This window comes from Mobula birostris, chromosome 1 (genome assembly GCF_030028105.1).
Source record: "Mobula birostris isolate sMobBir1 chromosome 1, sMobBir1.hap1, whole genome shotgun sequence".
Lineage (NCBI taxonomy): Eukaryota > Metazoa > Chordata > Chondrichthyes > Myliobatiformes > Myliobatidae > Mobula > Mobula birostris.
The window spans coordinates 253760919-253788664 of NC_092370.1; the positions used below are offsets into that span (position 1 = coordinate 253760919).

General features: G+C 45.4%; 2 protein-coding genes across 3 annotated transcripts in view; one reads left to right on the forward strand and one right to left on the reverse strand.

Moving 5' to 3' along the window:
- Positions 1 to 10537, forward strand: part of tmem63c (transmembrane protein 63C) — a 228636-nt gene extending 218099 nt beyond the window's left edge. The window contains exons 21-22 of the mRNA XM_072251616.1: positions 1189 to 1263; positions 10309 to 10537. Coding sequence (XP_072107717.1) covers positions 1189 to 1263; positions 10309 to 10503 — 270 coding nt within the window. The 3' untranslated portion in view covers positions 10504 to 10537. The remainder of the gene's footprint in view (positions 1 to 1188; positions 1264 to 10308) is intronic.
- A 10394-nt stretch (positions 10538 to 20931) lies between these two features.
- Positions 20932 to 27746, reverse strand: part of pomt2 (protein-O-mannosyltransferase 2) — a 287055-nt gene continuing 280240 nt past the window's right edge. The window contains exon 21 of one of the 2 annotated variants that reach the window (XM_072274832.1): positions 20932 to 21191. In XM_072274832.1, the coding sequence (XP_072130933.1) occupies positions 21152 to 21191 (40 nt within the window). In that variant the 3' untranslated portion in view covers positions 20932 to 21151. Of the gene's footprint in view, positions 21195 to 27746 lie in introns of both variants that reach the window. The other variant, XM_072274831.1, reaches the window with a different exon arrangement.

Genomic DNA, 27746 nt, shown 5'->3' on the forward strand with positions numbered 1-27746 from the left:
TCAGTCCATGCCAGCTCCCGGGAGAGCAATCCTTTCTGCTCCTCTTCACATCTCTATTACATTCCCTTTGGAAAGTCCTGGTTCATCTTCACTATCTTCACTAACCCACATACACACAGAATTTCCAGCTGTAATTCTGCCCCAGGAGATGGTAATAGAATACTTATATTAATCCAGACATCCCCACTGACAGTATTCAGACACACTCATTCGAATAAACCTCCTTTATTTCCACTCCTACTCAGAGCACATCCTCCCTCAGCAACAGACATTACTGATAGAAATCAGAAAAGTACAGCATAGGGACTGCCCTCTCACCCACCATGTCTGTGCAGAGCAGTAAACCAATCCCTTCTGCCTGCGCTAATCCAAACCCTCCATTCCTCGCATATCCATGGGTCTGTCTCGAAGCCTCTTGCCTGCTTCCACACTCACTCAGCCTTATTTCCTAAGCTCAAAGTTCAAGGTAAATTTATCTTCAAAGTGTATATGTCACCAAATACAACCCTGAGATTCATTTTCTTGTGGGCATTCACAGTACATACAAAGAAACACAATAGAATCAGTGAAAGACCGCGCCCAACAGGATGGACAAACAGCCAATGTGAAAATACAAAAATAAAAATAAGACAAATAAATAAATCAGCAATAAATATCAAGTTCAGGGGTTGTGGAATCAGTTCTGTAATAGGGTAGGTAAAGTTGAGTGAAGTTATCCCCTCTGGTTCACAAGCTTGATGGTTAAGGAGTAATAACTGTTCCTGAACCAGGTGGCCTGGGTCCTAAGTCTCCTGTACCTTCTTCCTGATGGCCGCCGTGAGAAGGCAGCATGACCTGGATAGTGGGGTTCTTGATGATGGATGCTGCTTTCCTGTGACAGTGCTCTGTGTAGATGTGCTCAGTGACGGGGAGGGCTTTGCCTGTGATGGACTGGGCTGGGCCATATTGTAAGATGACACCAGGCTCCCCCTGATGTCCCCCATTCCACAAGCAGAATGTCTGACTCCAATGACTGCCATTTCTTCCTCTGAACTCATGACTGAAAAAGGACCGACCTTACATTGATTTGCAGTGTCTTGTCACTGCTCAGCCTCCTCGCACACTGCACTTTCCCCTTTCAAACACGAATCCTGATTTCAGTCCAATCTGATGTTGTGAGATCTTATTTTGATTCTGATCTGTTCTCAGCTGACGGAGCCTCAGCAGGACTGCATGTTCGTGGACGGAGAGAGGAGCAGTGTGTCCTCCACACCAAATTCCAACGTAAGTGAAAGAAAAATGGGGGAGATATCACAGGTAATATTCCCCTCTGGTGTTCCTCACTTGCTTGGTGCTTGCTTATTGAATTACTGTCAATGTGTTGGCAGCAGTCAGGCTGAATTTAGGGTTACACTTACTCAAGATCAAGTCAGAATCAGAATCACTTTTATTATCACTGACAGATGACATGAAATCTGTTGTTTTTTGGCAGTAGTACAGCACAAGTCATGAAAGATACTACAGGTTGTTATTCCTCTCCATGCCTAGTGGCGCATTGGTTGGCAACCTTGTTGTTTCTTTTAGCATTGTTTCTTCTGAGGCCAAGATGCTAGCTCGATGCTCGCCTTGCACAGATGGAAAGTGTGCAAGGAGCCGGCCAGATTTGAACCCGGGGCCACTCGCTTGAAGTCCAGTGTGGATGCCACTTCACCACCAGTCAGCTAAAGGTTACAATAAGAAATAAACTGCAAAAAAAAATAACAAGGTAGTATTCATGGGTTCATTGGCTGTTCAGAAATCTGATGGCAGAGGGGAAGAAGCTGTTCCTGAATTGCTTTATCTTCTGACTTTTGGACCTTGTCCCCAATGGTAGTAACGAAAAGAGGACATACTCCAGATCATTAGGTTCCTCAGTGATAGATCTGTCTGCATCTACAACTCTGAAGTTTGAGTAATAACATAGAAACATAGAAAATAGGTGCAGGAGTAGGCCATTCAGCCCTTCGAGCCTGCATCGCCATTTATTATGATTATGGCTGATCATCCAACTCAGAACCCCGCCCCAGCCTTCCCTCCATACCCCCTGATCCCCGTAGCCACAAGGGCCATATCTAATTCCCTCTTAAATATAGCCAATGAACTGGCCTCAACTGTTTCCTGTGGCAGAGAATTCCACAGATTCACCACTCTCTGTGTGAAGAAGTTTTTCCTAATCTCGGTCCTAAAAGGCTTCCGCTTTATCCTCAAACTGTGGCCCCTCGTTCTGGACTTCCCCAACATCGGGAACAATCTTCCTGCATCTAGCCTGTCCAATCCCTTTAGGATTTTATACGTTTCAATCAGATCGCCCCTCAATCTTCTAAATTCCAACGAGTACAAGCCCAGTTCATCCAGTCTTTCTTCATATGAAAGTCCTGCCATCCCAGGAATCAATCTGGTGAACCTTCTTTGTACTCCCTCTATGGCAAGGATGTCTTTCCTCAGATTAGGGGACCAAAACTGCACACAATACTCCAGGTGTGGTCTCACCAAGGCCTTGTACAACTGCAGTAGTACCTCCCTGCTCCTGTACTCGAATCCTCTCGCTATAAATGCCAGCATACCATTCGCCTTTTTCACCGCCTGCTGTACCTGCGTGCCCACTTTCAATGACTGGTGTATAATGACACCCAGGTCTCGTTGCATCTCCCCTTTTCCTAATCGGCCGCCATTCAGATAATAATCTGTTTTTCTATTTTTGCCACCAAAGTGGATAACTTCACATTTATCCACATTAAATTGCATCTGCCATGAATTTGCCCACTCACCTAACCTATCCAAGTCACTCTGCATCCTCTTAGCATCCTCCTCACAGCTAACACTGCCGCCCAGCTTCGTGTCATCCGCAAACTTGGAGATGCTGCATTTAATTCCCTCATCCAAGTCATTAATATATATTGTAAACAACTTAGGTCCCAGCACTGAGCCTTGCGGTACCCCACTAGTCACCGCCTGCCATTCTGAAAAGGTCCCGTTTATTCCCAGTCTTTGCTTCCTGTCTGCTAACCAATTCTCCATCCACATCAATACCTTACCCCCAATACCGTGTGCTTTAAGTTTGCACACTAATCTCCTGTGTGGGACCTTGTCAAAAGCCTTTTGAAAATCCAAATATACCACATCCACTGGTTCTCCCCTATCCACTCTACTAGTTACATCCTCAAAAAATTCTATGAGATTCGTCAGACATGATTTTCCTTTCACAAATCCATGCTGACTTTGTCCGATGATTTCACCGCTTTCCAAATGTGCTGTTATCACATCTTTGATAACTGACTCCAGCAGTTTCCCCACCACCGACGTTAGGCTAAATGGTCTATAATTCCCCGGTTTCTCTCTCCCATCTTTTTTAAAAAGTGGGGTTACATTAGCCACCCTCCAATCCTCAGGAACTAGTCCAGAATCTAACGAGTTTTGAAAAATTATCACTAATGCATCCACTATTTCTTGGGCTACTTCCTTAAGCACTCTAGGATGCAGACCATCTGGCCCTGGGGATTTATCTGCCTTCAATCCCTTCAATTTACCTAACACCACTTCCCTACTAACATGTATTTCGCTCAGTTCCTCCATCTCACTGGACCCTCTGTCCCCTACTATTTCTGGAAGATTATTTATGTCCTCCTTAGTGAAGACAGAACCAAAGTAATTATTCAATTGGTCTGCCATGTCCTTGCTCCCCATAATCAATTCACTTGTTTCTGTCTGTAGGGGACCTACATTTGTCTTTACCAGTCTTTTCCTTTTTACATATCTATAAATGCTGAGGCCAAACTGGGGTTGGAGGAGCAACACTGATGATTTGAATATTGATCTCTCCAACTGGCAGTAATTTCTCCCCCATTCCCTTTCTCCATTCCCCATTTTTGTTTCCCTCTCACCTCTTCTCCTCAACTGTCCATCCGATGCCCCTCCTCTTTCCCTTTCTCCCATAATCATCTGTCCTTCCCTATCAGATTCCTTCAGCCCTTTGCCTTTTTCACCTATCTCCTGCCAGGTTGTACTCCTCCCCCTCTCCTTAAGTTCTTATTCTGGCTTCATCGAATATTCCCGTTTAATACTATAGCTGATATCCACAGTCACAGCCTCGGGTACTTCAATAAGAAGCATAATTTCAAGGTCTTTAAAAAATATATAAATACTCAAAATCGACGAACCCAAGGCAGCAGACTCGGGTCATGAGTGCAGTACCCCTTTAAGAAAATGGAAGCATGAAAGCTGTGCCAGTTTGCAGGTACAATTGAAAACCAGAGCCCTTAGACCCCCACTCCCAACTATCCTGCTGGCGAATGTACAGTCTCTGGAAAATAAAACTAAAGAACTCAGAACAAGATTGCGGTACCAGAGGGACAGAGACTGTTGTATACCTTGCTTTATGGAAACACGGCTCACCTCCGCCATTCCGGATGCAGCACTGCAGCCTGATGGCTTTACCATTCTCGTCAAAGACAGGTCAGCTAAGTCTTTTAAAAGCAGAGGAGGTGGAGTATGTTTTAACATCAACTCATTTTGGTGCATAGTCCTGTTCACCCGACCTCAAACATCTAGCAGTGAAATGTCAGCCATCTTCCTGGTAGTGGTGTATGTTCCACCTTTGGCCATCGTCAGTCAGGCTGGCACCAGAGAAGCTGAGAAGCGTAATCATCAGGCACAAAGCAGCACACTCTGCTACCTTCCCTATCACTGTGGGGGATTTCAACCAGGCCAGCTCAAAGAACTCTCTGAATAACTACCATCCAACCCAACAGGCCGGTGTTCTGTACTGGGTGTCAGATGTGGGAAGTCCAGGAGACTCCCAGCCTCCCGGAAGGCCATATCTGCGCCAGATACATCAAGCTGCAGCTCCTTACGGACTGTGTTAAGGAACTGGAACTGCAGCTCGATGACCTTCGTCTGGTCAGGGAAAATGAAGAGGTGACAGAGAGGAGCTATAGGCAAGTAGTCACACTGGGGCCTCGGGAGACAGATAAGTGCGTAACAGTCAGGAGAGGGAAGGGCAAGAGTCAGATACTACAGAGCACCCTAGTGGCTGTCCCCCTTAACAATAAGTACTCCTGCTTTAGCACTGTTGGGAGAAGCAACAGTGGCCGCACCTCTGGCACAGAGTCTGGCCCTGTGTCTCAGGAGGGGAGGGAAAGGAAGGAGGCAGCATTATTAGGGGACTCTGTGGATGCAGGAAAGAAAAATGGATGGTTGTTTGTCTCCCTGGTGCCAGGGTCCAGGATGTTCCTGATTGCGTCCACAATATCCTGAAGTAGGAAGGTGAACAGCCAGAGGTTGTGGTACATATTGGTACAAACGACATAGGTAGGAAAAAGGAGGAGGTCCTGAAAACTGACAACAGGGGGTTATGAAGGAGGTCGAGAAGCAGGACCATGAAGGTAGTAATCTCGGGATTACTGCCTGTGCCACACGACAGTGAGTTTAGGAATAGAGTGAGGTGGAGGATAAATGCGTGGCTGAGGGATTGGAGCAGGGGCAGGGATTCAGATTTCTGGATCATTGGGATCTCTTTTGGGGCAGGTGTGACCCTGTACAAAAAGGTCAAGGTTGCATTTGAATCTGAGGGAGACCAATATCCTGGCAGGGAGGTTTGCTAAGGCTACTGGGGAGAGTTTAAACGAGAATTGCTGAGGGGTGGGAACTGAACTGAAGAGACGGAGGAAGGAGCCGTTGACTCACAAATAGAGCAAGCTTGGAGACAGTGCGAGAGGGAGGATAGGCAGGTGATAGAAGCGATATGCTCAGACTGATGATTTGAGATGTGTCTGTTTTAATGCAAGAAGCATCATGAACAAAGCGGATGAGCTTAGAGCATGGATCAGTACTTGGAGCTATGATCTTGTGGCCATTACAGATACTTGGATGGCTCAGGGGCAGGAATGGTTACTCAGAGTGCCAGGCTTCAGATAGAAACCATAGAAAAACTACAGCACAAAAACAGGCCTTTTGGCCCTTCTTGGCTGTGCCAAACCATTTTCTGCCTAGTCCCTCTGACCTGCACACGGACCATATCCCTCCATACACCTCCCATCCATGTATCTGTCCAATTTATTCTTAAATGTTAAAAAAGAACCCGCATTTACCACCTCGTCTGGCAGCTCATTCCATACTCCCACCACTCTCTGTGTGAAGAAGCCCCCCCCTAATGTTCCCTTTAAACTTTTCCCCCCTCACCCTTAACCCATGTCCTCTGGTTTTTTTCTCCCCTTGCCTCAGTGGAAAAAGCCTGCTTGCATTCACTCTATCTATACCCATCATAATTTTATATACCTCTATCACATCTCCCCTCATTCTTCTATGCTCCAGGGAATAAAGTTCTAACCTATTCAACCTTTCTCTGTAACTGAGTTTCTCAAGTCCCGGCAACATCCTTGTAAACCTTCTCTGCACTCTTTCAACCTTATTTATATCCCTCCTGTAATTTGGTGACCAAATCTGAACACAATACTCCAGATTCGGCCTCACCAATGCCTTATACAACCTCATCATAACATTCCAGCTCTTATACTCAGTACTTTGATTAATAAAGGCCAATGTACCAAAAGCTCTCTTTACGACCCTATCTACCTGTGATGCCACTTTTAGGGAATTTTGTATCTGTATTCCCAGATCCCTCTGTTCTACTGCACTCCTCAGTGCCCTACCATTTACCCTGTATGTTCTACCTTGGTTTGTCCTTCCAACGTGCAATACCTCACACTTGTCTGTATTAAACTCCATCTGCCATTTTTCAGCCCACTTTTCCAGCTGGTCCAAGTCCCTCTTCAGGCTCTGAAAACCTTCCTCACTGTCTACTACACCTCCAATCTTTGTATCATCAGCAAATTTGCTGATCCAATTTACCACATTATCATCCAGATCATTGATACAGATGACAAATAACAAAAGGACAGGGAGGGAGGCAAAAGAAGTGGGGACATGGCACTGCTCATCAGAGATAGTGTCACGGCTTCAGGAAAGGAGGAAGACATGGAGGGATTGTCTACTGAATCTCTGTGGGTGGAAGTTAGAAACAGGAAGGGGTCAATAACTGTACTGGGTGTTTTTTATAGACCACCCAATAGTAACAGGGACATTGAGGAGCAGATAGGGAGACAGATTCTGGAAAGGTGTAATAATAACAGGGTTGTCGTGTTGGGAGATTTTAACTTCCCAAATATTGATTCACATCTCCCTAGAGCGAGGGGTTTAGATGGGGTGGAGTTTGTTAGGTGTGTTCAGGAAGGTTTCCTGACACAATATGTAGATAAGCCTACAAGAGGAGAGGCTGTACTTGATCTGGTATTGGGAAATGAACCTGGTCAGGTGTCAGGTCTCTCAGTGGGAGAGCACTTTGGAGATAGTGATCACAATTCTATCTCCTTTACCATAGCATTGGAGAGGGATAGGAACAGACAGGAAAGTGTTTAATTGGAATAAGGGGAAATATGAAGCTATCAGACAGGAACTTGGAAACATAAAGTGGGAACAGGTGTTCTCAGGGAAATGTACGGCAGAAATGTTGCAAATGTTGGGAGATATTTGCATGGCGTTCTGCATAGGTACGATCCAGTGAGACAGGGAAAGTATGGTAGGGTACAGGAACCATGGTGTACAAAGGCTGTTGAAAATCTAGTCAAGAAGAAAAGAAAAGCTTACGAAAGATTCAAAAAAGTTCCGGTGCACCCCCCACCGAATGTTCAAGTGTGCAGCAAAGCATCATTAAAGACACAGACTTGCAGTACTCCGAAGACTACTCGTTCACCCAGTAATTCGACATACCACAGGCTCTCTCTCTCTCTCCCTCCCTAATAAGGGAAAAAGAGGTGTCCCCATTTCATAGCAAGAGGGGAGACATAACAAACGACTCGCTGATTTATAATGATAAAAGTCTGTTGCATCGCTTTTTCGGAGCTTTGTACCCAAAGAACTAAGGTCTCTAAGCACATAGCTAGCTTACTGCTTTCGATCTTCCATCTCCCACGACACACCAATTTCCTGCGGAGGCATCGACCTTGTGTCCGCCCGCCTCCGGAGCCACAAAATCCCGGAACCCTGAAGGCGCGTTAGTCTTCTAAACTGCGTCCTTGGTATATTGAATAGCTGCCAGTTGTGAGACCCCGAGAGCGGGTCCCATTCCCGCAAAAAAACCAATGCAGCCTGACTAGTGTCTTATAAAGGCTCAACATTATCTCCTTGCTTTTATATTCTATTCCCCTTGAAATAAATGCCAACATTGTATTTGCCTTCTTTACCCAGATTTAACCTGTAAATTCACCTTCTGGGAGTTTTGCATGAGGACTCCTAAGTCCCTTTGAACCTCTGATGTTTGAGCCTTCTCCCAATTTATATAATAATCTGCACTATTGTTCCTTTTACCAAAATGCCTTATCATACATTTCCCACCACTGTATTCCATCTACCACTTTTTTGCCTGTTCTTCCAATTTCTCTAAGTCCTGCTGCAATCATAATGCTTCCTCAGCACTACCTACCCCTCCACCTATCTTCGTATCATCCACAAACTTTTCCATGACGCCATCCATTCCACTCTCTAAATCAATGCCAAACAATGTGAAAAGTAACGGTCCACTAGTCACTGGCAGCCAACCAGAAAAGGCCCTCTTTATTTCTACTCTCTGCCTCCTCTATCCAAGCCAGTACCTTCCTGTAACACCATAGGATTTTATCCTGTTAAGCAGCCTCACGTGTGGCACCTTATCAAATGACTCCTGAAAATCCAAGTCAATGCCATCCACTGCCTCTCCTTTGCCCACCCTGCTTGTTACTTCTGACCTGCGAAACAGTTCCAGTTGATGTTAGAAAAAATAGAAAATCTGCAGATGCTGGAAATCCAAATAACACACACAAAATGCCTGAAGAACTCAGCAGGCCAGACAGCATCTATGGAAAAAAGTACAGTTGATGTTTTGGGCCGAGATCCTTCAGCAAGGCTGGAGAAAAAAGATGAGAAGTCAGAGTAAGGGGGTGTGGGTGGGGAAGAGAGGAGACGGAGGAACACAAGGTGACAGGTGAAACTGGGAGTGGGGAGGGATGAAGTAAAGAGTTCGGAAGTTGATTGCTGAAAGAGATACAGGGCTGGAGAAGGGGGAATCTAATGGGAAAGGACAGAAGGTCATGGGAGAAGGAAAAAGGGGGACGAACACTGGAGGGAGGTGTTGAGCAGGCAGGGAGGTAAGGTGAGAGAGGCCTTCCCTATTCCCCACTTTCTTTTCTCTCTCCATCTTTCTCTCTCAGGCCCTGATGGTGTGACCTGGTGGGGCTCTGAAAACCTGTGCCAGGCAACTGGTGGGAGTGTTCAAGGGCATCTTCAATCTCTCACTGCTGCAGTCAGAGATTCCCAGCTGCTTCAAAAGGGTGACAATCTTGCCAGTACCCAAGAAGAGCAGGGTGAGCTGTCTCAACACTATCACCCAGTGGCACTCACACCTGCTCTGATGAAGTGCTTTGAGAGGTTGCTCGTAGCTAGAATCAACTCCTACCTAAATAAGCATTTGGATTCACTGCAATTTGTCTATCACCACAATCAGTATACAGGAGATGCCTTCTCACAGGCTCTCCACCAGTAAGTGATACAGGAGCCTGAAAAAACACACTTAATGTTTCAGGAACAGCTTCTTCCCCTCTGCTGAGTGGACACTGAATTCATGAACAATATCTCATTATTTTTCTTCCTCTCTTTTTGCACTAATTTAATTGTTTAATATATACTTATTGTAAGTTATAGTTATTTTATTATGTATTGCAATATACTACGGCCACAAAGCCACAAATTGCACAACATATGTCAGTGATAGGAAATCTGATTTGGATTCAGTTGGGTGAAGTGCCAGAAGATTGGAGGGTGGCTCATATTCTGTCTTTATTTAAAAAACCCTGGATCCTATAGACAACCTAACATCTGTGGTAGGTAAATTAGCAGAGGGAATTTTGAGGGCTACGATATGCATGCATTAGGAAAGATGGGTAGATCAGGGATCATCAGCACAGCTTTGTTTGTGGGAGATCATGTCTCATGAACTTGAAAAATTTTGAAGAAGTAACCAAGAAGGTCAATGAGGGCAGGTGGTAGACATGGTCTTCCAGAAGCAGGCACATTAAAAACATTTAAAAGGTATTTGGGATAGGTACATGGATAAGAAAGATTTGGAGGGATATGGGGCAAAGAGGGGGAAATAGGACTAGCTTAGACAGGAACTTTGGTCTGCATGGATCAGATGGGCCAGAGAGCCTGTTCCTGTGCTGTTAGTCTCTGATTCCTGTAGTGACCACTTGCTGATACTTCCAGGTATTTGTTGCGGCTGTTCTCCAGGATCCCGAATTGGGTCTCACACCTGTTGCATCTCCTGCACATCAGACTTATGGAACCATGGAAAATCGTTGTGATGACACCAAATCTGAAAGTTCTGGTCGAATGCAAAATTTTGAGCCTATATTAGAAAGTCCTCAGCATGAGACAAAGGCGGGGTCTGTATTGGACTAAGTTTTGTTACTGGTGTAGACAACTGTGCTGTAGCAGAATGTGACTCATTTACTAGAGGTCCTGTTAACGCCACAGACATTTGCTGATTCTGGACAGAGGTTAGAGGTGTGAAGTGTTTTGAACTCCTGCTTTCATTGTGAGGAGTAGGGTTGGAACTATCATTTCCAATTGCTTTGTTCTGTAACTCTGCCTGCACTCGCTACCTGGCAGAGAATTCCATTGGCCAGCATGTCCCAGAGAATGCTGCATGTTTCCAAGTGCCCAGGTCATCTGCTGCACACGGGAGCTGGAAATCTATTGAAAGAAGCTCCTGTCAAAGTCGCTGCAGTACAAGGAAAACAATGTGCCTGAAGCCATTTCCTCCCTCTGACCAACTATATGAATGAGGCCTGACATCTTGTGATGTTATGGGATTATATATTAATGTTTTAATCTGTACAGTTTCAGATAAATTGCTTTTGTTGCTGCCAATTTGATTTAAATTAACTGAATAGCCATGATGGTTTCTTCTTTTGCAGTACCAGTTTCTGCTTGCTTATTTCACCAGCAGCTTCATTGTCCTCTTCCCCATCACTATCACTGCTTCTGTTCCTTCTTGCAGCAGCTAAATAAAGTCAATCTTTTTGCCAATTCTGGAAGTCTCAGCCGAAGCCTGAGGGTGTCATTGAGGTGAATATCTCCCTAATCTCAATAATTTCAGTTCTCCATTAAATATTTATTTTCATTATTGATGATGGAAATTCATCCTCAGGTCCAATTTCCATTTCTTCTTTAGCTCTGTAACTCAGTAATGCTGTTCCTGCATTTCCATTCCTGTGTATCCTTGTGAAACCCCCTTTTACTGGGTGTCTCTGGAAAACCGGCTCATTACCCCTCGCTAACAGCCACTGGATTCCACAGCGCTAGACCCACCTTTATCCAGCTTCGTATGTATACAACTTTGGACCCACCAAATCCATGAGGTTGGGATGTCTAGTCCATGTGATTTACTGCCCCCCAGCAAGAGATAACTGTTCATACACTGCATACAATTATGAAAAAGTATATTTAAGAATGTAAGTTTAAGCAAAGTTATCAAATGAAAGAAAGAAAAAAACCAAAAAGGCCCATTGCTGTCAAATGTATCCTTAAGTTGGAGCTCATCTTGAAGTTGTCTGTCACTCACGTGCTGGACCCTCGGTCTGCATGAAAGCACAGACCACCTTCCAACTGTGGCTTGAAATTCGTCGTGAACAAACGGATCTCCCACGGGAGGATTAGTTCATGCTCCTTGAAGACATTCATCTGCACAGAGCACCTTGTTCAACAGGGACAGCATCCTCAGCCATCCTTTTCCCCGCCTTCTTCCAGCTCCCACCAACGGAGACTTTCTCCACCACCGTCTTCCAGAACCTCCTCTCAAATCTCCCATCCTGACATTCCGAAACTGAATAACAAAGCTTCTCATCTCGGCTCAGTTCCAAACAAGCTGAGAGCAGAACAGACTGCTGTTACAGAACTGCTACAATGAAATACCTACAGCGTAGCAGTAAAAACCTTAACCAGGGCATTACACTTGTATTCTTGATTTTTCGAGTGGCAGGTTATTCAAATTGAGATCATTGGCAGTGGAGTGGTGGTGGGGGTGTGGGGGGAGGAATCAGTCCGATAAGGACTGATTGCTTGATTGATATGTTGTCCAAAATATGGAACCAGAAAATCTACAGCACAATACAGGCCCTTTGGCCCACAAAGCTGTGCTGAACATGTCCTTACCTGAGAAATTACCTAGGGTTACTGATAGCCCTCTATTTTTCTGAGCTCCATATACCTGTCAGAAGTCCCTTAAAAGACCTAATCATAGCCGCCTCCACCACCGTCGCCGGCAGCCCATTCCACGTACTCACCACTCTCTGCATAAAATACTTACCCCGATATCTCCTCTGTACCTGCTTCCAAGCACCTTAAAACTGTGCCCTCTCGTGATAGCCATTTCAGCCCTGGAAAAAAGCCTCTGACTGTCCACACGATCAATGCCTTTCATCATCTTACACACCTCTATCAAGTCACCACCTCTCATCCTCCATCGCTCCAAGGAGAAAAGTCCAAATACACTTAAGCTATTCTCATAAGGCATGCTCCCCAATCCAGGCAACATTCTTGTAAATCTCTTCTGCACCCTTTCTATGGTTTCCACATCCTTCCTGTAGTGAGACAACCAGAACTGAGCACAGTACTCCAAGTGCAGTCTGACCAGGGTCCTATATAGCTGTAACATTACCTCTCGGCTCCTAACCTCAATCCCACGATTGATGAAGGCCAATGCACCGTATGCTTTCTTAACCACAGAGTCAACCTGCACAGCAGCCTTGAGTGTCCAATGGACTCAGACCCCAAGATCCCTCTGATCCTACACACTGCCAAGAGTAGGGGTCCCAGAACAGATCCCTGAGGCACACCGCTGGTCACCAACTTCCATGCAGAATATGACCTGTCTACAACCACTCTTTGCCTTCTGTGGGCAAGCCAGTTCTGGATCCACAAAGCAATGTCCCCTTGGATCCCATGCCTCCTTACTTTCTCAATATGCCTTGCATGGGGTACCTTATCAAATGCCTTGCTGAATTCCATATACACTACACATGCTGCTCTACCTTCATCAATGTATTTAGTCACATCCTCAAAAAATTCAATCAGGCTCGTAAGGCACGACTTGCCCTTGACAAAGCCATGCTGACTATTCCTAATCATATTATACTTCTCTAAATGTTCATAAATCCTGCCTCTCAGGATCTTCTCCATCAACTTACCAACCACTGAAGTAAAACTCACTGGTCTATAATTTCCTGGGCTATCTCTAATCCCTTTCTTGAATAAGGGAACAACATCCGCAACCCTCCAATCCTTCGGAACCTCTCTCTTCCCCATTGATGATGAAAAGATCATCGCCAGAGGCTTAGCAATCTCCTCCCTCGCCTCCTACAGTAGCCTGAGGTACATCTCTTCCGGTCCTGGCAACTTATCCAACTTGATGCTTTCCAAAAGCTCCAGCACATTCTCTTTCTTAATATCTACATGCTCAAGCTTTTCAGTCCTCTGTAAGTCATCCCTACCATCGCCAAGATCCTTTTCTGTAGTGAATACTGAAGCAAAGTATTCATTAAGTACCTCTGCTATCTCCTCCGGTTCCATACACACTTTTCCACTGTCACACTTGATTGGTTCTATTCTCTCACGTCTCATCCTCTTGTTCTTCACATACTTGTAGAATGCCTTGGGGATTTCCTTAATCCTGTCCACCGAAGCCTTCTCATGGCTCCTTCTGGCTCTCCTAATTTCTTTCGTGAGCTCCTTCCTGCTAGCCTTATAATCTTTTAGCTCTCTATCATTACCTAACTTTTTCAACCTTTCATAAGCTCGTCTTTACTTCTTGATTAGATTTACAACATCCTTTGTACACCACAGTTCCTGCACCCTACCATCCTTCCTGTCTCATTGGAACCTACCTATGCAGAGCCCCATGCAAATATCCCCTGAACAATTGCTATGGTTCTTATGTACATTTCCCTGAGAACATCTATGCTTCCAAGTTCCTGTCTGATAGCCTCATATTACCCCTTACTCCAATTAAACGCTTTCCTAACTTATCTGTTCCTATCCCTCTCCAATGCTATGGTAAAGGAGATAGTGTTGTGACCACTGTCTCCAAAATGCTCTCCCACTGAGAGATCTGACACCTGATCAGGTTCATTTCCCAATACAAGATCAAGTACAGCCTCTCCTCTTGTAGGCTTACCTACATGTTGTGTCAAGAAACCTTCTTGAACACACCTAACAAACTCCATCCCATCTAAACCCCTCGCTCTAGAGACATGCCAATCGATATTTGGGAAATTAAAATCTCCCACCACGACAACCCTGTTATTATTACATCTTTCCAGAATCTGTCTCCCTATCTGCTCCTCGATGTCCCTGTTACTATTGAGTGGTCTATAAAAAACACCCATTGGAGTTATTGACCCCTTCCTGTTCCTAACTTCCACCCACAGAGACTCGGCAGACAATCCCTCCATGACTTCCTCCTTTTCTGCAGCCATTACACTATCTCTAATCAACAATGCCACACCCCCACCTCTTTTGCCTCCCTCCCTGTCCTTTCTGAAACATCTAAAACCTGGTAGGTAATTATCAAAGAATTTCATGTGCTGAAGAATATGCCCACGGTTATCAAAAGAATTGGGGAAGCCAGATGGGCCGAGAACAGTTTAGTCAAATTAAAAAGGGACATCTTGTATATCATAAGTTACACCTTGAGGAGGTGTTGTTCAAGTTGAGTTGGCTCAACTCTTCTGACTGAAGTGTGATATCTATTTTTCACTTTTAACTAAATCACTGATTCAAATACTGTACTCTCCAGTTTACACAAGCAGCTTTTATGGAGTTGATCACAAGGGAAACATAGGGTAGTCTAATTATATTGCTTTAAGAAGTATTCTATCCTCAACAAATGAACATTAGAAATTACAATTGAAAGAATTTTACAGAAGTACACTCCAGCCCATGTGGAGCAGCTAAGCTAGTTGATCTTCTGTGCCATAGTAGTTCTATGATCTCCTGAATATCTTCTTGTGAAGCTGTTGACTTGTACTCTCCCCAATTCTGTCATTCATCGACACTACAGCCAGTGCTATTCTGCCTGTTCATATCTCACCCAGCTGCATCTCACTATCTGATAGGAACCTTAAGTTAAATTTAAACTAATTACAGTTATCAGTTCCAACGTGAAGTAATGAAGGACAGGGATAACTGCAAAGTAGTGAACTAGGTAGGAGCTGACAATCCTGATTCACTACATGGTAGATATGAAAACTTTTAAGGAAGGCAGGGCTTAAATACGAAAGACAATTTGTTGAGGCTTATGCTAAAATAACTTCTGTATCTATGGTAAGAATTCAACACATCAGTCAGCCTTTGCCAAATAAAGGTCTGTGACTTACAAACAGAATCACAGTAGAGATTAATCCATGGGCATGAAGAACTACGGTATCAGTTAGTGCAGTGGGCTGTTTGCTGGCTTTCAAAAAATTATTTCACCTACCTTTGGAACAATTATTCTACTACTATCTGCTAAGTATTTTCTGTATTTCAATGCTATGTTACAGGATTAATAAATAAATATAACTGTGACCTCATGGACTGAATCTCTTCAAATAAATTAACCAAATTCTAGCAGAGGACTGATGTGTTCACAAGCTGATGATGGAATGCAGACATCGCTAGCAATCTTCTTTCTGAAATGTCCGTAAATTGGCGGGCTTGATCTAGGACAAGGGTCAAATACCATGGTTGGAGAGACATGTACACAGAAATAGGAAGTGAAAATTCCTTTTCTGTAGATTAGTGAACCAGAAGGGTTTACAGGTTTATTTTGTGATTATTATATAAGTAGTAGCCTTTCATTTCAGGATAATTACTTGAATTTAAATTTCCAGATTGTCAACTGGAATTCAAACCCATGTTCTGCCAAAGTTCAGTATCTTGTGTGTGTTGCTCGGATTTCCAGCATCTGCAGATATTTTCTTGCCCATGTCAGAAATATACAGCATGGACACAGGCCCTTCAACCCAAGTTTTCCTCACCAACCATCATGTCTTCCTGAGCCAGTCCTATTTGTTTGCATTTCACCCATTTCATAAGACCATAAGATACAGTAGCAGTATTTGGCCCATCGAGTCTGCTCTGCCAATTTATCATGGCTGTTACATTTTCCCCCTCAGCCCCAATCTCCTCCCTTCTCCCTAGATCCCTTCATGCCCTGAGCAATCAAGAATCCTTAAATACACCTAATGACTTGGTCTCCACAGCTGCCTGTGGCAACGAATTCCACAGATTAACTACTCTCTGGCTAAAGAAATTCCTTCTCATCTTCATTCTAAAAGGATGCCCCTCTATTCTGAGGCAGTGTCCTCCGGACTTAAGACCCCCCCCCCCCCCCACCATAGGAAACATTCTCACCACATCCAGTATATCGAGACCATTCAACATTTGATAGATTTCAATGATGTTACCCCTCATTCTTCTGAATTCCAGTGAATACAGGTCCAGAGCTATCAACCATTCCTCATATGATAAGCCTTTCAATACCAGAATCATTTTCGTGAAACTCCCTTCAAACCCCCTCCAATGCCAGCACATCCTCTCTCAGATGAGGGGTCCAAAACTGCTCATAATACTCCAAATGGGGCCACACAAGTGCTTTATAAAGCCACAACATTATATCCTTGATTTTGTATTCTAGTCTTCTTGAAATTAATGCTAACATCGTATTTGCCTTTTCTCACCACCAACTCAACCTGTAAGTTAACCAGGGAGTTGGGTAGGAAGCTGAAAAGCAGGACCACCAGGGTAGTAACCTTGGGATTGCTGCCTGTGCCACTTGCTAACGAGCGCAAGAATAGTATGATCAGGAATATTAATGCCTGGCTGAGAGATTGGTGTAGGGGGCAGGGCTTCGGGTTCCTGGACCATTGGGGCATCTTCCAGGGGAGGTACGACCAGCACAAAAGGAATGGGTTACACCTGAACCCAAAGGGGTCCAATATCCCAACAGGCAGGTTTAATAGAGCAGTTCAGGAGGGTTTAAACTAATTTGGCAGGGGGATGGGGACTGGAGTGATAGGGCTGAGGAAGGAGAAAACAGAAATAAGTCAAAGACAGCGTGCAGCAGAGATGATAGAAAGGACAGGCAGGAGATGGGGCATAATCACAGCCAGTGGGATGATTTACAACAGAAAGCGACAAATACTGGACTGAAAGTGTTGTATTTGAATGCACGCAGCATAAGATAAAATGGATGATCTTGAAATTCAGCTACAGATTGGCAAGTATGACATTGTGGCCATCTCTGAAACTTGGCTAAAGGATGGCTGCCATTAGGAGCTGAACGTCCAAAGATATACAGTGTTTGGGAAAGATAGGTTAATAGGCAAAGGGGGTTGTGTGGCCCTGTGTATAACAAATAATGTTAAATCATTAGAAAGGGATGACATAGGATCAGAAGGTGTAGAGTCTCCATGGGTTGTGTTAAGAAATGGCAAGGGTAAAAGGACCTTAATGGCAGTTCTATACAGGCCTCCAAACAGCAGCAAGGATATGGATTACAAAATACAGCAGAAAATAGAAAAGGCGTGTCAGAAATGTATCATGAACAAAGTGGATAATCTTAGAGCAGTGGTCCCCAACCATCGGGCTGCGGACTGGTACCAGGCCGCAAAGCATATGCTACCGAGCCGCGAGGAAACGATATGAGTCAACTGCACCTTTCCTTGTTCCCGGTCATGCACTGTTGAACTTGAACACAGGGTTGCCAATTGTCCCATATTTGCTGGGACATCCCATATATTGGGCTAAATTGGTTTGTCCCATATGGGACTGCCATTCTCCCGTATTTCCCCCGCTAAGGTAGAGCATTCCTACGAAACCTTTTGTGCCGAAATGGCGTGAAGCGAAGAAGTAACTACCATTAATTTATATGGGAAAAATTTTGAGAGTTCCCAGACCCAAAAAATAACCTACCAAATCAGACCAAATAACACATAAAACCGAAAATAACACTAACATATAGTGAAAGCATGAATGATATGATAAATACACAGCCTATATGAAGTAGAAATAATGTATGTACAGTGTAGTAGGGAAGATGAAGGCAAAACCGATTTGTGGGGGAAAAAATCAGCACGTACGTGCATGCGCACACAGGTGCCCGCGCAATGCTTCATGGTCATGGTGGTCTTTCCTGGGGTAAAGTGTCCCGGGATTTGACTGCTACTTTTGTCCCTTATTTGGGAGTGAGAAAGTTGGCAACCCTGACTGTAAAAGGCATGTTGAGGTGAGTTTAACCCTACTTGAACAACCCCCCCCCCCCCCCAGTCAGCCGGTCCGCAAGAATATTGTCAATATTAAACTGGAACGCGGTGCAAAAGAGGTTGGGGACCCCTGTCTTAGAGCATGGATCAGTACTTGGAGCTGTGATATTGTGGCCATTACAGAGAATTGGATGGCTTAGGGGCAGGAATGGCTACTTAGAGTGCCAGGCTTTAGATGTTTCCGAAAGGACAGGGAGGGAGGCAAAAGAGGTGGAGGTGTGGCACTGCTGATCAGAGAAAGTGTCATGGCTGCAGACAAGGTGGATGCCATGGAGGATTGTCTACTGAGTCTCTGTGGGTGAAAGTTCTAAACAGGAAGGGGTCAATAACTCTACTGGGTGTTTTTTATAGACCACCCAATAGTAACAGGGACATGGAGGAGCAGATAGGGAGACACAATAATAATGTAAGCAGTAATAACAGGGTTGTCATGATGGGGGATTTTAATCTCCCTAGAGTGAGGGGTTTAGATAGGGTGGAGTTTGTTAGGTGTGTTCAAGAAGGTTTCCTGACACAATATGTAGATAAGCCTACAAGAGGAGAGGCTGTACTTGATCTGGTATTGGGAAATGAACCTGGTCAGGTGTCAGGTCTCTCAGTGGGAGAGCATTTTGGAGATAGTGATCATAATTCTATCTCCTTTACAATAGCATTGGAGAGAGATAGGAACAGACAAGTTAGAAAAGCAATTAATTGGAGTAAGGGTACATATGAGGCTATCAGGCAGGAGCTTGCAAGCTTAAATTGGGAACAGATGTTCTCAGGGAAAGGTATGGAAGAAATGTGGCAAATGTTCGGGGGATATTTGCATAGTGTTCTGCACAGGTATGTTCCAATGAGACAGAAAGGATGGTAGGGTACAGGGACCGTGGTGTATAAAGGTAGTTGAAAATATAGTCAAAAGAAAAGTTTACAAAAGATTCAAAAAATATACAATGATATCAATCTAGAAGATTATAATGTGACGGGGTTCTGAATTACCCCTATGAACTGTGCTCTTGAAAAGAGAGAGAGAGAGTTGTTCAACAACAGACACCTTGTTAAAAAGAGAGAGAGAGGTGAAGACTGCTCAGTTAGTTTATACTTTCTACAAGGAGACTGGCAGCTTCCAAGTTCTTACAGAGAGAGAAGGGAGGAGTTGCTTGATGGACAGCTAGTATTCAGCACAGTGAGATAAACAGAAGGTCAGCTGTTAGGCCTGGAGACACATGGTTTTGGACACTGAATGAGCTTTGTTGTGCCCACAGAAAAGGTAGGTTTTGGAGGATCGATCAGTGGCTCTCGCAGTGTGAAAAGGGTGTGACCGGTGGGGAGTTATTCGTGTGTCCAACCTTTGCCTGGGTTGATAATTCCACCACAGAAGAATGGTCCCCTTTGTTGTGGTCACAGTCGGTGACTTCTAAAGGATTTTGGAGGACAACGGGAAGATCGACGGCGTCAGCTCACCTGAAGACTCAAATCTCTCCCTCTCTCTCTCTCCATCACTACTCAACTCAATACCACAAACTGAACTGAACTTTACTCATCATCGTAAGACTATCTATTTATCCCTAGACTTGAAGAAGCTTGGTTTTCATATATTTACACACACACACACACACGCACACACATATATATATAAAATCATTGCTAACCTGTTTGATATATCTGCATTTATATTACTGTATTGCGTAGTTACTAATAAATACCATTAGTTAATAGCAATACTGGACTCCAAAGTGCTTTCCATTTCTGCTGGTTCTTTAACCCGTCACGGGGTACGTGACAAAATGGCTAGCAGGAAGGAGCTTAAGAATTAAATTAGGAGAGCCAGAAGGGGCCTTGATAAGGCCTTGGCGAGCAGGATTAAGGTAAACCCCAAGGCATTCTAGAAGTATATGAAGAGCAAGAGGATAAGACATAAGAGTGTGATATATCTATCAAGTGTGACAGTGGAAAACTGTGTATGGAACCGGAGGAGGTAGCAGAGGTACTTAATACTTTGCTTCAGTATTCACTACGGAAAAGCATCTTGCGGATTGTAGGGATGACTTAGAGCAGGCTGAAAAGCTTGAGCATATAGACATTAAGAAAGAGGATGTGCTAGAGTTTTTGGAAAGCATCAAGTTGGATAAGTCACCGGGACCGGATGAGATGTACCCCAAGTGACTGTGAGAAGTGAGGGAGGAGATTGCTGAGCCTCTGGCAATAACCTTTGCATCATCAATGGGGACGGGAAAGGCTCCAGAGGATTGGAGGGTTGCAGCTGTTGTTCCCTTATTCAAGAAAGGGAGTAGCGATTGCCTAGGAAATTATAGACCAGTGCGTCTTACTTCTTTAGCCCCCCTGGCCAGCCTCAAGGTCGCTTAGCTGGCTGTCGTCTGGGGAAGCAGCCCTCGGCCCTGCCAAACTGGGTAATAGTTTATGTGGATGCTGTGTGATGTACTCCAACCCCGCCCGAATAACAGACAATACACCAGATACGATTAAATGCTTTACAGTTTATATATGTTACTGAGCTATATAATTAATAGAGAATAAAATATAAAAGGAAAATAAAAGGCACCACACGTATCAAAGGTCAATCTCTTCGTGCACAAACAGTTGGAGCTCAGGACCCTCCTTCTTCACCCTGCGACCCCTTGGACCACCTCGACCTGCCACCTGGGACCAACAACGGTGTCGACCAGACACTCCACACGAGTCCGTCTCCGTCTCCTCTCCTCGCCGAACACCCTGGACCTCGGACTCCTGCTCGGGGTCTGTCACAGCACCTGGTTCATCCTCTGTCTCTCTCTCTCCCGCCTTCTGCCCAAAAACCCACACATCACACTAACTTACAGACACACAGAAAAAAAATAACATCTATCCCAATTGGTTTGTTCACCCTTTTATCAGTAACATGATCCAAACAACTGCTAGCGTGAGGACTTTCTCAGCAGTTAACATAACAAAGAAGCCATTTTAATTAGACTATGCGGTGACATAAAAGAAGAAACCTCTTACACTCTCCCCCCACCAAATAAAGTCATGTCCTCATGACTTCTAAATAACTCGCCAACCAGTCCTGCAGACACAAAACCCATCCCGATACACACAGTGACATTGCTCCCCAAACAGTGGACCTTCTGCCCGTCCATAGGCCAACCTATGTGGGAGCTCTCTAATCCTCTGAGACCTCCGTACCCCCTCACCTAAACCCTAAAGGCTAGGACACTACTGGGATACCTCGGGTATGTCTGCCAACTCCTCTCTCACTCAGGCCACCATTACAACTCAGAGCCCCCTGTCCCGTGTCCGGCGCCCCGCTTCTTTTCCTTCCTGGTCCTGCTGTAACCCAGACTGCCCACAGCTAGCCCTCCCCACTACACCTGACTCAGTGGGAGAAGGGCCAAAGGTCTCTTCCTCAATCACGGGGAAGATAGCGAAAGGCAGCATGTACCACATGTCCAGCACATCATCCTTCAAATCCATATTCTTCCTCATTCCCTCGCTTGGTAGCTGCTGTTTGAGTTTCTTCAAACTGAAGCATTTTGCCGGAGCTACCCCTTCAGCCTCCTGCAGTCGAGACGTCAGCTTCTTCGGGGACTCCTTCAACTCTCGCCACAGCCACAGCAGTTCTGACTCAGGGTTCTTGGCCATCTCAATCTGGGACGCAGTTACCCCACCAGCTTCTTCCACCCTGACCTGAAAAGCAGCAGTTAACGGATGTTCAGCCTCCAGTTTTTCCTTCCTGATGACTTCTTCCAGGTCAACTTTCAGTTTTACCACTTCATTTAAACTGTTGACAGTCATCTTCAGGTTCCTTTCAAGCATCCGCCTCCCTGGGCTGTCGGTTTTCTGTTGGCCTTCAGAAACACTTCCTTGATCTTCCCCAACTTGTAAGTCTTACAATCTTTTCTGGATCGACGTCTTGAGTTTCTGCTGATCCCTTCGAAGGTGGATCATTGTTTCGTCTCGCTGGATTAATTCATCAGTACATGACCGCAGTGTCAGCTCGGAATTCCGTTTCTCCTTCTCCATGTTGACGAGCGTGAATTCCAAGTCTGCAATGGTCGTCCCGCAAGAGGGGCACTTCGTCTCCGGCCTGCATTTCTGAGCGTTCAGTTCAGCAATGCAAATCCCCTCTCTCCCCTGGGTCTCATTCGGATTGACGACCTGGGTTTCCCTCCCCAGGTCCACCACCGTTCCAACACCAGGAAGTTCAACTGGTATGCCAGGTCATTTTCCTCACATTGTACCAAGCTCCTCAGGCCAAAAATTCCTCCACATTTGACACTTCGTTTCTGTCGCCCGGGCTCAGCCACTCGCCTCGCCTCATAGTCCCCCCAGGCGAATCCAAGCTCTAGGCAGTTATCCACATACACCAAAACTCCACACACCTTCACTTTCCCCATGGGCTTCCTCATGCCCCGCGGGAAGGATGCAGGGGCTTCGGATATGCCCTTGGGCATCTTTTCGGATCGGAAGAGTCCTGGGGAAATAATAACGGCCATCTTCGGCTCGACAGCCGCACTCCTCGGGATCTGGCAACACCCACTCCTCAGATTCAGCTCATTAAACCACGTCGCATAATCCACACATGCTGCCTTCATCTTCCACGCCGTCAAGGTCCAGTCGCCGCGACCTCTCTCACTGAGGTGTCTTCAGCGGTCAACTCCCCTTCCTTGTGGTAGTTCGGAGCGTCTACTAAGAGGGTCTCACCCTCAGCTACTTTCCCCAAGCCGTACCACAATCGGCTCTCGTTTAAATCCGGTACCGGCCCAAGGCTGCTACACACGTTCTCAGAAGCAACTCGACACGCTGGGTGCCCAGACAATGCCCCCATGAACTCCAGGGTCACTAACCAATCATTGTCTTCTGGATAACTACTGGCACTAGTACCCAAAATCTCCGGTGCCCTTGTGGTTGTCAAGGGTAAACGCTTCAGACACCGGTTGTAAAACGAACTGTACAACAACTTGACCTGCGCCCTGGGGTCGCCGATGGCTTTAGCATCGCTTCTCTCTATCCGTAACGACACCCTGGGGCGTGGTCCCTCTAAGCCTTCAGGAATAGGGTCTTCTCCTTTCGGAAGTTCATCGGTACATTGCCGGGAACGTGCTTCCCCAGAGACCCCAAGCCGTTCCCCCAGTGGGCCTCCACTAAGTTTCCCGGCACCTGTCTGATCAGCTGAACAACTGATCCCCTGAAATGATCCCCCTGGCACTGCAAGCAATTTAGCCGCCCTCCTAGCCAGAGAAGACACACTGAAAACTTTTCCCCCTCTTTCAAACGACTGACAGCTGTCACTACGGTGTAATTGAACCTGACAGCTCTGACACTGTCACCAGCCCGCCTACTCAAACTTTCAACCAATCGCTGTCGCTCTCCCTCAACCAAGCACTGCCACTCATCTAACAAGGGTCTACACTGCGCAGGCGCATAACGTAGGCGCCAGGGTTTAAAAAGGGAAAATTTCAGCGGTTCTTGTTCCAGTCGAAGCAAGTAGCTGAAGAAGTGAGCGGAAGAATTTCGGGTCGAAAAAGTTTTTTTTTAAAGAACTGCTCGGGGAGAAGGGTCTGCACTGCGCAGGCGCGTGACGTAGCGCGCCAAGGTTTAAAAAGCAGACCACCATATACAGTGGCCATCGTTGTAGCGGCCATCGTCGGGGTGGACTGAGTCAGAGGGGGACGGCTTTGGCTTAAACAGGCTTCGGCAAGAACAGGCAGAGGCCAGGGTAGGTTCCGGTAAGTTTTTTGTTCAGATTGTTTAGAGTAGAGAGAATGCCAGGCAGGATGTTGGAATGCTCCTCTTGCAGAATGTGGGAAGTCAGGGAGACCGGACCTGCAAGAAGTGCATCCAGCTACAGCTCCTAACAAACCGCGTTAGGGAACTGGAGCAGGAGCTGGATGACCTGCGGATCATTCGGGAGAATGAGGAGATTATAGATCGTAGCTACAGGGAGGTAGTTACGCCAAAGGAGCAGAGGACAGGAAATTGGGTCACTGTCAGGCGAGGGAAGAGGAAAGGGCAGGCAGAGCAGGGTTCCCCTGTGGCCATTCCCCTCAACAACAAGTATACCGCATTGGATACTGTTGGGGGGGGGATGACTTACCTGGGACTAGCTGCAGTAGCTGGATCTCTGGCACTGAGTCTGGCTCTGCAGTGCAGAAGGGAGGGGAGAAAAAGAGGAGAGCGGTAGTGATAGGGGACTCGATAGTTAGAGGTGCAGATAGGAGGTTCTGTGGTTGTGACAGAGAATCCAGGATGGTTTGTTGCCTCCCAGGTGCCAGGGTCAAGGATGCCTCTGATCGATTGTATGACATTCTGAAGTGGGAGGGTGACCAGCCAGATGTCGTGGTGCACATCAGTACCAATAACATAGCAAGGAAGAGTGAGGAGGTCCTGGTGAGTGAGTATAGAGAGCTTGGTAGGAAGTTGAAAAGCAGGACCTCCAGGGTGGTAATCTCAGGATTGCTACCTGTGCTACGTGCCAGTGAGGGTAGGAATAGGATGCTCTGGAGGATGAACAAGTGGCTGAGGAACTGGTGTAGGGGGCAGGGTTTCAGATTTCAGGATCATTGGGACCTCTTCTGGGGCAGGTGGGACCTGTACAAGAGAGACGGGTTCCATTGAACTACAGGGAGACCAATATCCTTTCAGGGAGGTTTGTTAGTGCTATTGGGGAGGCTTTAAACTAGATTTGCAGGGGGATGGGAACCAGAGTGCCAGAGCTGACAGTGTGGCGGGGTGAAAATAAATGATGTCAAAAGTTCAAGCAAATCCGCTAATAGAAAGGTTGTGAGTGGTGGTAAAAATCTTCTGAGGTGTATATATTTCAATGCTAGGAGTATTGCGGGGAAGGCGGATGAGTTGAGGGCATGGATTGACAGGTGGAATTATGACGTTATAGCAACTAGTGAAACTTGGCTACAGGAGGGGCAGGACTGGCAGCTTAATATTCCAGGGTTCCGATGTTTCAGATGTGATCGAGGGAAAGGAATAAAAAGTGGGGGAGTAGCATTGCTTGTTAGGGAAAATATTACAGCAGTGCTCAGGTAGGACAGATTAGAGGGCTTGTCTACTGAGTCCTTATGGGTGGAGCTGAGAAACAGGAAAGGTATGGCCACATTAGTGGGATTGTATTACAGACCACCCAACAGTCAACGAGACTTGGAAGAGCAAATCTGCAGAGAGATAGCAGACAACTGCAGGAAACATAAAGTTGTGGTGGTAGGGGATTTTAATTTTCCATACATTGATTGGGACTCCCATACTGTTAGGGGTCTAGATGGTTTAGAGTTTGTAAAATGTGTTCAGGAAAGTTTTCTAAATCAGTATATAGAGGGACCAACTAGAGGGGATGCAATATTGGATCTCCTATTAGGAAACGAATTAGGGCAAGTGACGGAAGTCTGTGTAGGGGAGCACTTTGGTTCCAGTGATCATAACACCATTAGTTTCAACTTGATCATGGACAAGGATAGATCTGGTCCTAGGGTTGAGGTTCTGAACTGGAAGAAGGCCAAATTTGAAGAAATGAGAAAGGATCTAAAAAGAGTGGATTGGGACAAGTTGTTCTCTGGCAAAGATGTGATTGGTAGGTGGGAAGCCTTCAAAGGGGAAATTTTGAGAGTGCAGAGTTTGTATGTTCCTGTCAGGATCAAAGGCAAATTGAATAGGAATAAGGAACCTTGGTTCTCAAGGGATATTGCAACTCTGATAAAGAAGAAGAGGGAGTTGTATGACATGTATAGGAAACAGGGGGTAAATCAGGTGCTTGAGGAGTATAAGAAGTGCAAGAAAATACTTAAGAAAGAAATCAGGAGGGCAAAAAGAAGACATGAGGTTGCCTTGGCAGTCAAAGTGAAGGATAATCCAAAGAGCTTTTACAAGTATATTAAGAGCAAAAGGAGTGTAAGGGATAAAATTGGTCCTCTTGAAGATCAGAGTGGTGGGCTATGTGCGGAACCAAAGGAAATGGGGGAGATCTTAAATAGGTTTTTTGCGTCTGTATTTACTAAGGAAGCTGGCATGAAATCTATGGAATTGAGGGAATCAAGTAGTGGGACCATGGCAACTGTACAGATTGAAAAGGAAGGAGGTGCTTGCTGTCTTGAGGAAAATTAAAGTGGATAAATCCCCGGGACCTGACAGGGTGTTACCTTGGACCTTGAAGGAGACTAGTGTTGAAATTGCGGGGGCCCTGGCAGAAATATTTAAAATGTCGCTGTCTACGGGTGAAGTGCCAGAGGATTGGAGAGTGGCTCATGTTGTTCCGTTGTTTAAAAAAGGATCGAAAAGTAATCCGGGAAATTATAGGCCGGTGAGTTTAACGTCAGTAGTAGGTAAGTTATTGGAGGGAGTACTAAGAAACAGAATCTACAAGCATTTGGATAGACAGGGGCTTATTAGAGAGAGTCAACATGGCTTTGTGTGTGGTAGGTCATGTTTGACCAATCTGTTGGAGTTTTTCGAGGAGGTTACCAGGAAAGAGGATGAAGGGAAGGCAGTGGATAATGTCTACATGGACTTCAGTAAGGCCTTTGACAAGGTCCCGCATGGGAGGTTAGTTAGGAAAATTCAGTCGCTAGGTATACATGGAGAGGTGGTAAATTGGATTGGACATTGGCTCGATGGAAGAAGCCAGAGAGTGGTGGTAGAGAATTGCTTCTCTGACTGGAGGCCTGTGACTAGTCGTGTGCCACAGGGATCAGTGCTGGGTCCATTGTTATTTGCCATCTATATCAATGATCTGGATGATAATGTGGTAAATTGGATCAGAAAGTTTGCTGATGATACAAAGATTGGAGGTGTAGTAGACAGTGAGGAAGGTTTTCAGAGCCTGCAGAGGGACTTGGACCAGCTGGAAAAATGGGCTGAAAATGGCAGATGGAGTTTAATACTGACAAGTGTGAGGTATTACACGTTGGAGGGACAAACCAAGGTAGAACATACAGGGTTAATGGTAAGGCACTGAGGAGTGCAGTGGAACAGAGGGATCTGGGAATACAGATACAAAATTCCCTAAAAGTGTCGTCACGGGTAGATAGGGTCGTAAAGAGAGCTTTTGGTACATTGGCCTTTATTAATCGAAGTATTGAGTATAAGAGCTGGAATGTTATGATGAGGTTGTATAAGGCATTGGTGAGGCCGAATCTGGAGTATTGTCTTCAGTTTTGGTCACCAAATTACAGGAAGGATATAAATAAGGTTGAAAGAGTGCAGAGAAGGTTTACAAGGATGTTGCCGGGACTTGAGAAGCTCAGTTACAGAGAAAGGTTGAATAGGTTAGGACTTTATTCCCTGGAGCATAGAAGAATGAGGGGAGATTTGATAGAGGTATATAAAATTATGATGGGTATAGATAGAGTGAAT